The sequence below is a fragment of the Podarcis muralis genome, chromosome 13 (assembly GCF_964188315.1).
Source record: "Podarcis muralis chromosome 13, rPodMur119.hap1.1, whole genome shotgun sequence".
Lineage (NCBI taxonomy): Eukaryota > Metazoa > Chordata > Lepidosauria > Squamata > Lacertidae > Podarcis > Podarcis muralis.
The window spans coordinates 16,513,532-16,525,880 of NC_135667.1; the positions used below are offsets into that span (position 1 = coordinate 16,513,532).

Consider the following 12,349-nt stretch of genomic DNA (forward strand, 5'->3'; position numbering starts at 1 on the left):
ATCTCGCTTTATTGGCCGAGGGAGCCGGCATACAGCTTCCGGGTCATGTGGCCAGCAGGACTCATCCTCTGGTACGAATAACAGGATGGTTTCTTGGTCTTTAAGTGATGGGCTGCACCAACTGCACCACTTTGGGGGGGGGGAGGATTTTTTTGTACAAAAATATCCTCAAAGGAATGGGAGTGAAGCAAACAGTTAAAATGGAAATAAATACTTTTTTAAAAAGTGGAGTACCATTTTGCAGGTTGGGGTAAGAGGTGCAAAGGCGGAAGACGGCTGGCTTAAGGTGATGAGTAAGTTCACAGTTGTGATGATTCAACCTGTTCCAGACAGTCTGTTTATTGAGTGTTTATCCTGAGCTGTTTGCATAGAGACTAGATAGCACAGGCCCGTTTGTTGAGAATTCCTTCTGATTTATTGGGAGAGAGGCTGGGAGCAAATCCCCCCCCCCCACAATTTCCAGTCCATTTCCCCAACTATTTCTTTACCACTAAAAGTCAAATTTGGTGGGGAGGGAAGCAGGTTTGTTATGCGAGGCCTCCAAATCAACCTGGTTTTTATTTATTTATTTAACTTTTATCGATGTGGCAAAACACAGATACAAAACTTTCCCACCATAGGCACATGTATAAATAAGCATAAACCACTCCTAAAAAAACCAACTTCTTTGCCCTGCCACATGCACTCTTAATGACAGCATTTGATTTAACCCTGTGTCTATTATGCCCAGTTATTTTTCAATGCAATTTACCGCAGGCACCTGTTTCAACATTTCTTCTCTGATAATTTTATAGAGGTGCATCGCAATGGTTAATTTTATGATCTCCGGTTGCTCCCAGGTTTTCCTGATTAATCCTATTCGTTGTAGTGCTCTATTTTTGTTTCAGCATAGTATATGCTTCCTTGCAATGGTTGCTGCATGTTAGACTTGTGTTTGGTATTTCACAACCCTCTCCTGTCCTGAATTTTTGGTATGTGATTGAATCTCATCCAGAAATAGCGACAGTCTGGAAGCGCCTTTAGTAATCAGCCAGTCATGGGAATTATCCCCCTATCTGTAAACACAGTGGGGTTAGATGTTGGATAGTATCTTCTTGAATACTGGGAGCAATCTGTCCCTATTTGGATAGGGATGTCACTTGTGGGGTGATTGGCCCCCACATTTTTGCCTTGGCCAAAATAATGCATGAAAAGGGTTTACTTCCCAGGCACAGGGCAGCAGAACACTCGACACTTCAAGCCAGAAATTTTGGGAGTTGGATGTACAGTGGACGCTCGGGTTGCGAACGTGATCTGTGTGGGAAGCGCATTCACATCCCACAGCGCCACGTCTGCGTACGCAATGGTTGTGATTCGGCGCTTCTGCGCATATGCAAAGCGTGATTTAGCGCTTCTGCACATTCGTGACCGCTGAAACCTGGAAGCAACCCGTTCTGGAACTTCCGGGTTTTGGCGCATCCATAACCCAAAAAAATGCAACCTGAAGCATCTGTAATCCGAGGTATGACTGTACCTCAGGTTACATATGCTTCAGGTTACAGACTCCGCTAACCCAGAAATAGTACCTCGGGTTAAGAATCTTGCTTCAGGATGAGAACAGAAATCACCCAGCGGCAGCTGGAGGCCCCATTAGCTAAAGTGGTGCTTCAGGTTAAGAACAGTTTCAGGTTAAGAACAGACCTCCAGAACGAATTAAGTACTTAACCCGAGGTACCACTGTATGTTGGAGAATGCTGATCCATCTCTCTTAGGCCGTATTCACACCATACATTTATAACACTGAGATACCACTTTTAACACTCATTAAACCATTCTGGCAACTGTAGTTTGTTAGGGGTGCTGAGAGATTTGAGGAGACCAGTATTCCCCTCACAGAGCTACAATTCCTAAAGTTCCTCATGAACACAAGAGTGATTGTTCAACTCTGTATCCTTCAGGTGGAGTTGTGGTCTAAACCACTGAGCCTCTTGGACTTGCCGATTGGAAGGTCAGCAGTTCAAATCCCCATGACAAGGTGAGCTCCCGTCGCTCTGTCCCAGCTCCTGCCAACCTAGCAGTTCAAAAGCACACCAGTGCAAGTAGATAAATAGGTACTGCTATGGCAGGAAGGTAAATGGTGTTTCTGTGCACTCACGGTGTCCCAGCCACATGACCCGGAAAGCTGCCTGTGGACAAACGCCGGCTCCCTTGGCCTGAAAGCAACCCCATGGTCACCTTTGACTGGACATAACCATCCAGGGGTCCTTTACTTTTACCTATCTTCTTAAATTTGATCCCTCCCACAATTCAACCCGATCAAAGTGGTCCTTTACCCACATTACTAAGGGCACTTTCAGACTGCTGCTATTTTGGGGTGAGATTCAACCACATACTGGCAAATTCAGGTTGCACCATTACAATGGAGAATATTTACCCAGCAATCACCTGACAGTTTGCAATAAGGAAAGTGATGGGGAAACAGACGGGAAAAGATGGGATAATGACATTTAACCTCCCCACAAACAAATCAGGATGAAAATAGCCAGTGTAGCCTCACCACCATGTAAACAACTCAGGATCATGTATGCTCAATAAGCATGCCATCTGGAAGCAGCCAAGAACTGAGAATTAAGCAATCTTTTTTATTCGGTCCACAAAAAAAAGTTTCATCTATTTCAGGTGTTTGAACCCCATGATGCTTTAAAGTAACCGGTGACCAACAACCCCCCCCCCCTTATTCCCAGAGAGACCAGGGCTAGTCAGGGCCAGTTGTAGCTTCATTTTCTTTTTAAAGACACTCTTAAGATTTTGTTTTTTAAAATTGTTCTTGCCTCTTCAAGTTCTTTGCTGCTGAAGTTCCGAGCTCCGCTGCTATGAAGTTACACTTGTCGATCCCTGAGCTATATTAAGCTCTCTTACAATACAGAACAGACGTTCTCTCCGTGGATCGACATCACCTCATTTTTATTTTATTTTTAAAAAAATCTCACACACCTTAAGAGTTTAAATAGAGTTGGTTTGATCTGCTTCACAGACAACATCTCTGTGTGGGGGGGAACTAGACTGATTGAAGGGGTTTTTGTAGCAGACTTTGGACTGATCTCTGGAGTCGGAGGGAGGCTCAGGTGTTGAGAGCTTCCTCTGCCCCCCCCCCAAGTCATGCTCTCCCTCCCTCTCTGGCTAAAGCTGCCCCACCACCTTCAGATGACTCACTGGGTGGTGTCAGCGGACAGGCTGGTATGAACTAAGGGGACAGGAATGTGCAGCCAGCAAGGCCATAAGGGCAAGTGCAAGAAAAGAGAGGGAGAGGGTGAGTCACAGGGAGAGGTGGGGGGGGGGGAGAAGAGGAGAAAGGAAATTATGGGGGAGGAGGGGAGGACCCAGCCAAAGGCTTTTAAAGGACAGAAATCGGGAAGTGAAGAATAAAATTAAAGAAGAGAAGAGCCGGGAGATTGCAGAAGCATTTAATGGTTATGTGGCTTGGTTAATAAGCATTTCCTTACCTACAGGGCCTCCCCCTGCCGCAACTTGGCCGTCTTCCAAGTGATCCCAACGTCAGAATAAAGGAAGAACAAGTGAAAGCAGAGCGTTAGGAGACACAGCGTGGTAAAAAGAAGAAGAATCGAACCTGCAAGCTTGGCATTATCAGCACTATGCTCTAATCAACCGAGTTGAGCTATGAGCATCAAGAGAAAATTAAACCGAGGCTGCAGTCCTATATATGCAAGCAGGGTTTGTATGTATCATAGCCAGCATGTGTACAGACCCTCGTAATAATAGTAATAATTGGAGAAGCTGTAATAAGAAGCAACCGTAGCAAAGATGCCACTGCTCAGGGAATCAGAACAAGTTGCTGCCTGGTGTGCAAACGCTAATCTTGCGGGTGCTGCTGAGCCAATGTTACCAGGTGAGACAGTGCCACCAAAGATGAGGTGCCACCACTACTAAGGCCCCGCCGGCCGCCATTACCTGCCTGACATTTGAAGGTGCAGCTACGCAGAGCAGGGCCCCTGTTGACCTTTGAAAAGAACAGGCAGGTACACCTGGGAGACTGTAGCCTTCCAGGTACACAAGGGGGGATGGGAAACCTGGAAGAGGTCCTATGATGAGAGCTGGGGAGCTGGGAGGAGGCTTCTTACATCTAAGAAGCCTCTGGGTGAGATACGCCCCAGAAAGGTAATGGGGCGCAAGCACAATTTCCATGAGTGCAGGTAGTCATCCATTAGACGCTGTGCTTTGTCTGCGGAGGAAGCTAATTAAAGGCAATTACAACATCCAGCCCCAGCCTTTCAAAGTGCCGACAGCAGCTCATGCAGTCTCCCATCTGAGCAGCGGCCAAGTTGAGGCCTGCTCTGCTCCTAAGGAGAGAGCAACATCAAGGTGCCTTCAGGCTACGCTCTGGATGGAAAGGAAGACAGGAAACCACCCAAACAGCTGCATTCCCAACCATGCCCTCCCTCCCCATCCAAAGGGAAGGAAGCTCCAGTCATTTCAAGTGATTTGATTCTGCACTGCGTATCTGGGACCACTCAAGGGCCAGAGAATGGCAGGGAAGAAGGGACTCTTTGGGGAAAATGTGTTGTTGTTTAGTCGTTTAGTCGTGTCCAACTCTTCGTGACCCCATGGATCAGAGCACGCCAGGCACTCCTGTCTTCCACTGCCTCCCGCAGTTTGGTCAAACTCATGCTGGTAGCTTCGAGAACGCTGTCCAACCATCTCGTCCTCTGTCGTCCCCTTCTCCTTGTGCCCTCCATCTTTCCCAACATCAGGGGCTTTTCCAGGGAGTCTTCTCTTCTCATGAGGTGGCCAAAGTATTGGAGCCTCAGCTTCACAATCTGTCCTTCCAGTGAGCTCTCAGGGCTGATTTCCTTAAGAATAGAGAGGTTTGATCTTCTTGCAGTCCATGGGCCTCTCAAGAGTCTCCTCCAGCACCATAATTCAAAAGCATCAATTCTTTGGCGATCAGCCTTCTTTATGGTCCAGCTCTCACTTCCATACATCACTACTGGGCAAGTATTTCCCCCTTTTTTTACAGAAGTGTCCATGATCAGGGGTGGGTCTACTATGAAGCTAAAGCTTCAGGGCCCCTAATCCCAGAGGGACCCCAAAAGCGACTTATAAAATGATGGGTTTAGTAGACCCAATTTGAGTCGCACGGATTGTTTTTGTTGTTGTCTCTATTTCAACAACCCCAAAGATTGGGAGTCAGTGGTGGTGATCTGTCATGGAACCCCCTTGAAGAAGGTAACACGGGTTACTCATACCTCATTGTTGGTTGTGAAGGGGCCCCCACAGCAGTTCAAGCTTCAGGACCCAAAAACTGGCTTTGCCAGTTGAGCTGTGCTGCCTTCTGGTTCCCCTCCTAGTCCAAGGAATGGGGACAATTCAGGCAAGTCAGACCTGCAGCCCCCCTGCCTGCAAAGTCCTTCTCATTCTCATCCACCTGACAGTGTTGTCATATGGCAAGGGACAGGGAACCCAATGGCCCTCTAGGTGTTCCTAGATGACATCTCTTGTCATCCCTGACCCACTGGCCTCGACTGATGGGAGTTGGAGGGCCACAGACCGCCCACTTCTGCTGTAAGGATTCCTCATTCATTATATACATAATGCTCCGAGCACTCAAATAATAATAATAATAATAATAATTCAGGCAGCTTCCCATTTACGCAGGGGTTACGTTCAAAGGCACAACACGTTTAAGTGAAATTGTGTATATGGCAGACACCATTGAAAAAGCCTGCAAACGCCCTCTAAACCTCCGGAAACCCTTCTTAAAGGAAACCCTTTAAGAAACCAGCAGCACTCTTGGGATTGGACTTGCAAAGGCTCGTGGGATTGCTGGACGCTGTGTCTGCGCCGTTTTTGTTTGCCCCCTTAAGTGCCACTTCTGGGTGTGGGGTGACACACATGTAAATGGTGAGTTGCCCGCATAAAACGCTGTCGAGTATTCAGTCGTGCCGCCACACTTTCGTAACCGAAATAAAGCACCCCTCGTTTCATCGATAATTAATTCTATTTTTTATTTAAATCCACAAACTCTGGTTCATGAAACGACATGCTGTTCCCCACCCCCCTCCCCTGTGCCTGAAAATCACACCCATAAAATTAAACGTTAGAGATATAAATAGCAGTGTCTCTCTGCTTGAGCACCAAGGGCAGAGGAGAAACAGGAAGAACTGAGGGTAGTGGGGTCTTGTGGCTCCTTGCGTCGTGGCCCAGCCACCGCGCAAGAGGCTCAGTTGAAAAGACAGTCCCTGCTGCTCTCCTGGAGAGCCTTAGCACCCAAATAAGACTTCTCTATATACAGATAATCTAAGAATCACATTCATTGTTAGCCCTAAGATGCTCCGCAGCGGGAAACGGCACAGGCGATGCCGTGACCTTCCTAGCAAAAAGTGACCTAGCTGGGAAGACTTGGCAGCTGAAAAGCTCTCTCTGCAGCTGACTCCCCAGCATGAAATTTCATCTCCCCAATATGGGGCATTAAGATCGTGGGGCACCGGAGGGAAAAAGAGAGACATTTCCCCCACCCACCCATTTCGCTCCTCCCCTAACACTGAAAAATTTAGAGGGAGACGGATGTGCCGTTCCAAAGGGGGAAAACAAATACTTTTCCTTTCCTTTCCCGAAATGTACAGAAGGTTAAGAAGGCGGAAGACCTCCCCACACACCACGTTGCCCCCCCCAAGTGTGAGTGAGTGAGTCAGTGAGTCAGTTGGCATGTGTGCAAAAGTGTAAGGCCCCCGCAGGGCCAAAGGAAAACGTCCTGTCTGGATTCTTCAGGAAAAGTCAGAGGTAATGAAGAGGCTGGATTTATCTCTTCTCTTGCGCTTGAAATGTCGACCAAGATGATCTGTGGGGCGGGAGAGAAAAGAATGAATGTAAAAAATGGATTGTCAAAGGCCTGGAGACAAATTTGCTGACCTCCAGGTGTTATTCAAGTAAGAATGGAAGACGAGCCCTTGCAGGGTCAGGTCAGGGGCTCATCTAGTTCAGCATCTTGTAAGATGCTGTAAGACAGAGTTGTTCCACCTGGCCTTTGGCTCAGAATCAGTTTGATTCCCTCCCCCTTTTTCTTTTTCCTTTCTCCTCCTATGATAAGATTGCTCCCTAATTGTTTTAATGTTGTATCTTAATCTTTTAAATTGTATTTTAGTCAACTTGTTTTTATTATTGGTTGTTAGCCGCCCTGAGCCTGGTCTTGGCTGGGGAGGGCGAGGTATAAATAAAAAATTATTTTTATTTTTATTATTTTTATTATTATCTTGTTCTTAAAGTGGCCACCCAGATGCTTGCAAGCAAGACCGAGAAGGCAGAGCGCTGCTTCCATGTAAAAATACATATTGTTAGAAGCAGGATTCAATCCTGTGCCTCCAAGTGAGAGCTGCAACTTGAGCCTAGCGCCTTAGGCCGCTCAGCCATCCTGGCTATAAGACTCCCATCATATCCAGGCTGGGGAAGGTGGGCTTAAGAGTGACCCAGGTCCAAAGCATACTGGGTAATTTTGGGCCGGACACCATCTTTCAGGGTATCCTATTTGCCAGAGCTGTTGTGAGGGTTAGAGAGCAGAGAGTTCCATTTACACTGCTCTGAGAAAGGGCAGGATTTATTTACTTCTCAAATAAAAAGACCCCAAGGGTTGAGATTTGAGAAACAACCACTCAGCTTGGCCAGGAGAGCTGGACGCTGAGAGGCTGGGTGGCCATCTGTCATAGATGCTTCAGTTCAGATTCCTGCATGGCAGAGCGTTGAACTAGATCACCGTCAGAATCTCTTCCAACTCTACAATTCTGTGATCCCCAAAACTGAGTCTATGCCTTGTTAAAGAAAACCCTATCTGCAACCATCGGTCCTGCTAATTTAATAAATACTCCTGCAAACACACGTTGTCGTTTTCTCAAACCCAGTTTTGGGATTATGGGAATGGAGGAAGAGGAAAAGCCTGGAGACATTACCCAGCTTTCCCCCTACAGCTCTTGAGGACTATAAACTTGGCTGTGTTTTTTTAAGTGAAAGATGCTAAGTTAATGCAACTGGCAGAAGTGAGTGGGGTAGGATGGAGCTGTGGTTACAGACTGGAAGCATCCGTTCTTACCTTCAGTGTATCAGCGATTCCTGAGCTGAATGGCCTCCAGTCTCTTCAATTGGTGCTGGAAATAGAGAAGGCAAAGTTTAGCCATAAGTGTGGGGGCGGGGGGGGGGGGGCTCTGCTGTCGAGATGCTCCCAAGAAAGACTCCAGTTTAGGGTTAGATAACGGGAAAGAAGTGACTTACTGGTGAATTTCTCCCGCCGTCGGCAGCGGGCGTAGATTATGATGCCACCTATCAAAACCGCCAGAGTTAAGGCGCCCAGAGATGCTCCCACCATAAGCCACATATTGAAGTTGTCTGGGAGTTGAGGGTCTCCGCCTGCCAGAGAGAAGAGAGAGGGAAGGGTTAAAATCAGCCTGATCCGCTTCTGATCCCAGCACTTCCTCCTGGGGCTCCCCTCAGAAGAGAGTCTCTTAACAATTTGAACCAGACTTGTCTTCAACAACATCCCCTTTTCCTTCCCGCTAAACCATTTCCCACAAGGCCAGTCGCTTGACCCACGGCTGGAAGAGGAACGAAACGGTGCCAAAAATAAAAAGTTGCAAATCTCAGCTTCGAATTCAGGCTGGGGGATGTCGCTGATCTTTTTCTTTTCAAGCCGCAGGCTTTTTGGGGACCAGATTTCAGCACACACTTATGCCAACTGGGGGGGTGCAGGAAGAAGAGAAGCAAAACAAACCCCCAAACAAAAAAAATAATGTTTTTCAAATTCTCTTTCTATGTATATTTGAAATTTGTTCCTTCTTTCTCTGGATTCATGCCAGCTTTTATGTACCCACCATACACACACAGGCACAGAGTCCTGCAGCCTTCAGTGTCAGTGTGGTGTAGTGGGTAGAGAATGTTAGATTAGGGCCCGGGTTCGAATCTCCATTCAGCCATAAAGCTTGCTGGGTGGAGGGGTGACACCCAGGCCCATCACTATCTTATAGCCAGAGCTGTTGTGAAGGCAATGGAAGGAAGGGCATGGAATAGAGAGGGGTTCGGTGCAGATCACCCTTGCAGGTGGAAAGCTACCATTCCTGGTTTCCTGCCCTTAGTCCCCTTCCACCCCCCCCCCAAAAAAAAATCCCGGTTCTACTCTCACAAATGGCTTGTCGATATAAGAAGTCAACGCAGCTGGAGCAACCCAAGGTTCCCGCCCCAATGCATGGTGGGTAAGGGTAGCTGTCAGCCACTCACATGTGGTGCAAAAGTCATTCTTGTTTTGACGCTGGCAGACAGAGCAGTCCATGCATTTTTCCAGGTCTGGGCTCCAAGACTGGCCTCCGGGGCACACGGAAGCTGGGGGGGGGGGGGAGAGAGAGAAAAGGAAAATTTAGGCAGGAGCCTCTTGGCTGTGGAAGCACGGACATCTGTATCAGCCTAAAATTCCTCACAGGGTTGTGAGGATAAAATGGGGAGAGTTACATATACCACCTTGAGCTACTTTGAGGAAAAAGTTGTTGTTGTTAGGTTGTTGTTATGGCTATTATGGCTATTATTATGGCTGGGTTTCCCAGCCACTCTGGGTGGCTTACAGCATACAGTGGTACCTCGGGTTACAGACACTTCAGGTTACAGACTCCGCTAACCCAGAAATAGTGCTTCCGGTTAAGAACTTTGCTTCAGGATGAGAGCAGAAATCGTGCTCCAGCAGCGCAGCGGCAGCAGGAGGCCCCATTAGCTAAAGTGGTGCTTCAGGTTAAGAACAGTTTCAGGTTAAGAACGGACCTCTGGAACAAATTAAGTACTTAACCCGAGGTACCACTGTATATAAAAACATAATGAAACATCAAACTTGAAAAACATGAACGTTGCTAGTGTATACAGGTGTTTTGGTAAGTCACATCCAGCAGGTTTATACCACTGTAAGAGTCATGACTCCCCCCAGTGCAAGAATCCTGGGAACTGTAGTTTACCCACATACAGAGAGCTACAATTCCAAACACCCTTAACTATGGTTCCCAGCAAAGGTGCCAACTTGAATAAAATATGGGGGGGGGGGGGCAGGTAAGCCCTGCCCCACATAATTGATCACATGATGTGACACACACTATTTGAATGGAAATGCCCATCAACTTTCGGGGGGGGGGAATGGCCCCCTCAAATATTTTAGGGGGGTGGCGAAGGACCTCAGCCCCTAGGAGTTGGCTCTATGTTCCGTGGGGGGGAAGCCATGGGTGTTAAAGTGGTATGAAAGTGCTTTAAATGGATGGTGTGGATGTGACATCCGTGTTGGCAGGCTCTGCTGCCCTCCCAAACCAGCTTGGAAAGGCTATAATCCAGGGAGAAATGAAGGGGTTTGGGGGGGGGCGGGATTCGCAAACAGGCTTCTGTGGAAGCCAGGCCCGCTGGGCTCATTGCAGCCTCTGGACTCCAGAGCAAATCGCGGCTTAGGAGGAGCGCGCTGTAAAAGGAGCCGGGATGGGAGGGAGAGAAAGACGATTAGGAGGAAGCTGAATGAATGAAAGCGACCAAGCGACAAGTCAGAACATGAAGACGCTTAACAGCTGAATGAAAAAGAAGAAAAAGATCCATACACGAGGCTCTCCTGTCCCTCCCTCCCTCCCATGACATGAGGGTCTATTTCCAGAGGGGTAACGTCAGTAGGGAAAGGGGTGTCGTGTTTCGCCCCGAAACCTGAACCAGACCCGAGCAGCAGCAGGAGAGCATCGGGGGGTCAAGACTGAGAGCATCACGTGGCGAAGTTGTGGCGCGGGGGAGGGCAAGGACCCCCCTCCCCCCTTTCAAGTGACTTCATTGATAAAATATGCCCCGTGCAAGCGAGCAAACAGATGGCGCCGGGCCCAGAAGTGGAACGAAAGAGAAGGGGGGGCGGAGCCGGTGGGTGAGTCACCATGTGGGTCGCCTGATGCAGCGGACGTCAGATTTCGCTCTCCCCACCCCCCAGGCCCCCAATTGTCCGCTGCCCGGATCCTGCTCTCCTGTCCCAGTTTTCTCACTTGTGACTCGCGGGGAAAAAGGAAACTTTCACCCGCAAGGCAGCCAATGGGGAGGCGGCGCTGGCCGAGGGGGCGTGGCACCGAACTCTTGGAAATTCCAACGCGGACCAGGCTCGCTTCTGCCATTGATCTTCTTTTCGCGGGGGGGGGGGGCTCCGCGCCATTAACTCGCGGAAATCGTGAGTGTCGAGTGCGCCTCTGGGCATGGGCAGACGGCCTTCCCTTTCCTAGGCGGGCTAGAACCCCGCCCCCTCTCCCCATCGCCTCTGCTGTGGATTAAGCCGGGCTGGGGGGATCCGTTCCAAACATTGGACTCGTCACTTTCCCTGTCCCCGCAGGTATGTGTCGTTGGCAGCTCCGCTACAGGCAAACATTCAACAGGTCGAGCCCTCTCAGACGCGAATGGTTTAAAAGGTTGCACCTGTTGAAATTCTGCCTGGAGAGCAACTGTTAGAGAAGCACAAGAGAGGGCGGCAGCTTTACACCCACGCAGAGGAAGGGATGGCAACGCCGCTACGTCTAGACACAGGGCTGTTGAACGGAGTTCTGTGTGATTCGAAAGCTGACATACTCGCTTGGCCCCCTTCGTATCTGCTAACCATCCCTAGCCCACCCCGTCGTCAAAGATCCAGTATTCTCAGGTAGGGCTGGGACAACGGAGAGCCGCTACACTGTCAGTGTAGACAGTAGTAAGATCGATGGACTAGCAGGCGGCAGAGGAAGTTCAACCGGTGCAGCCTCCCCATCTCCATGCCCGGGAGAAGAATGTTCACCTCCTTGCCTCCTGCCCGCCTTGGCTTTACAGCTGTGAAGGCGGCTGGGTGAGGCGACACCACTCCAGACCATCCCACCCCGCCGCTTCCGGAGACCTCTTTACCTGGAACCGGCTCTCCCGAGGCTATCCTGCAGAGGAAGGGGAAAAGCCCCACCAGGACGGCTCCCAAAGGCAGCAGCATCTCTCGACAGCTCTCCCTGCCTCCGAGGATGAAGAAAAGGAGCGACTGAACCGCTGGTCTGTCTGTGACTCAGCTCCAAAGACTTTCCTCGGCTCACTATAGAGACGCCCACGCAGATCCGGAAGGCCAGGATTGGCGGGCAAGGAGCCAGGACTCCTGGGTTCCATCCTTTGATCTGGGAAGGGGGCGAGGGAGGCGGGGGGGGGGGGCGCTGTCTAGCAAGTTAAAGCAGGAAAAGCTCAGAGCGAGAAATTGTGGATTTTCTGGGCAGGGCAACGAGTCGCCTGGATTTAACCGGGGACTGGGAGGCGGGAGAGCTGGGTGCCAGGACGCCTGGGTTCCCCAGAAGGAGGGTCCCGCTGAGGTTTTGGGTTT

General features: G+C 49.4%; 1 protein-coding gene across 1 annotated transcript; it reads right to left on the bottom strand.

Annotated features, from left to right (window-relative positions):
• Nucleotides 1–5,983: 5,983 nt before the first annotated feature.
• TNFRSF12A (TNF receptor superfamily member 12A) lies at nucleotides 5,984–12,059 on the bottom strand. The gene is made up of 5 exons (XM_028703220.2): nucleotides 11,896–12,059; nucleotides 9,256–9,357; nucleotides 8,257–8,391; nucleotides 8,078–8,132; nucleotides 5,984–6,835 (listed from the first exon to the last, which is right to left on the bottom strand). The coding sequence occupies exons 1-4, from the start codon at nucleotides 11,972–11,974 to the stop codon at nucleotides 8,080–8,082; spliced, it is 369 nt and encodes a 122-aa protein (XP_028559053.1). The 5' UTR covers nucleotides 11,975–12,059; the 3' UTR covers nucleotides 5,984–6,835; nucleotides 8,078–8,079.
• Nucleotides 12,060–12,349: the final 290 nt, after the last annotated feature.

What these genes read in the sequence shown, in the direction of transcription:
- TNFRSF12A (XM_028703220.2), bottom strand. Translation starts at nt 11,974, where the DNA reads ATGCTGCTGCCTTTGGGAGCCGTCCTGGTGGGGCTTTTCCCCTTCCTC. An exon ending in CTCGGGAGAGCCGGTTCCAG is followed by an intron (nt 9,358 to 11,895) that starts GTAAAGAGGTCT and finishes CCCCCCCCCCAG; the next exon opens with CTTCCGTGTGCCCCGGAGGC. An exon ending in GAATGACTTTTGCACCACAT is followed by an intron (nt 8,392 to 9,255) that starts GTGAGTGGCTGA and finishes TCTCTCTGGCAG; the next exon opens with GCGGAGACCCTCAACTCCCA.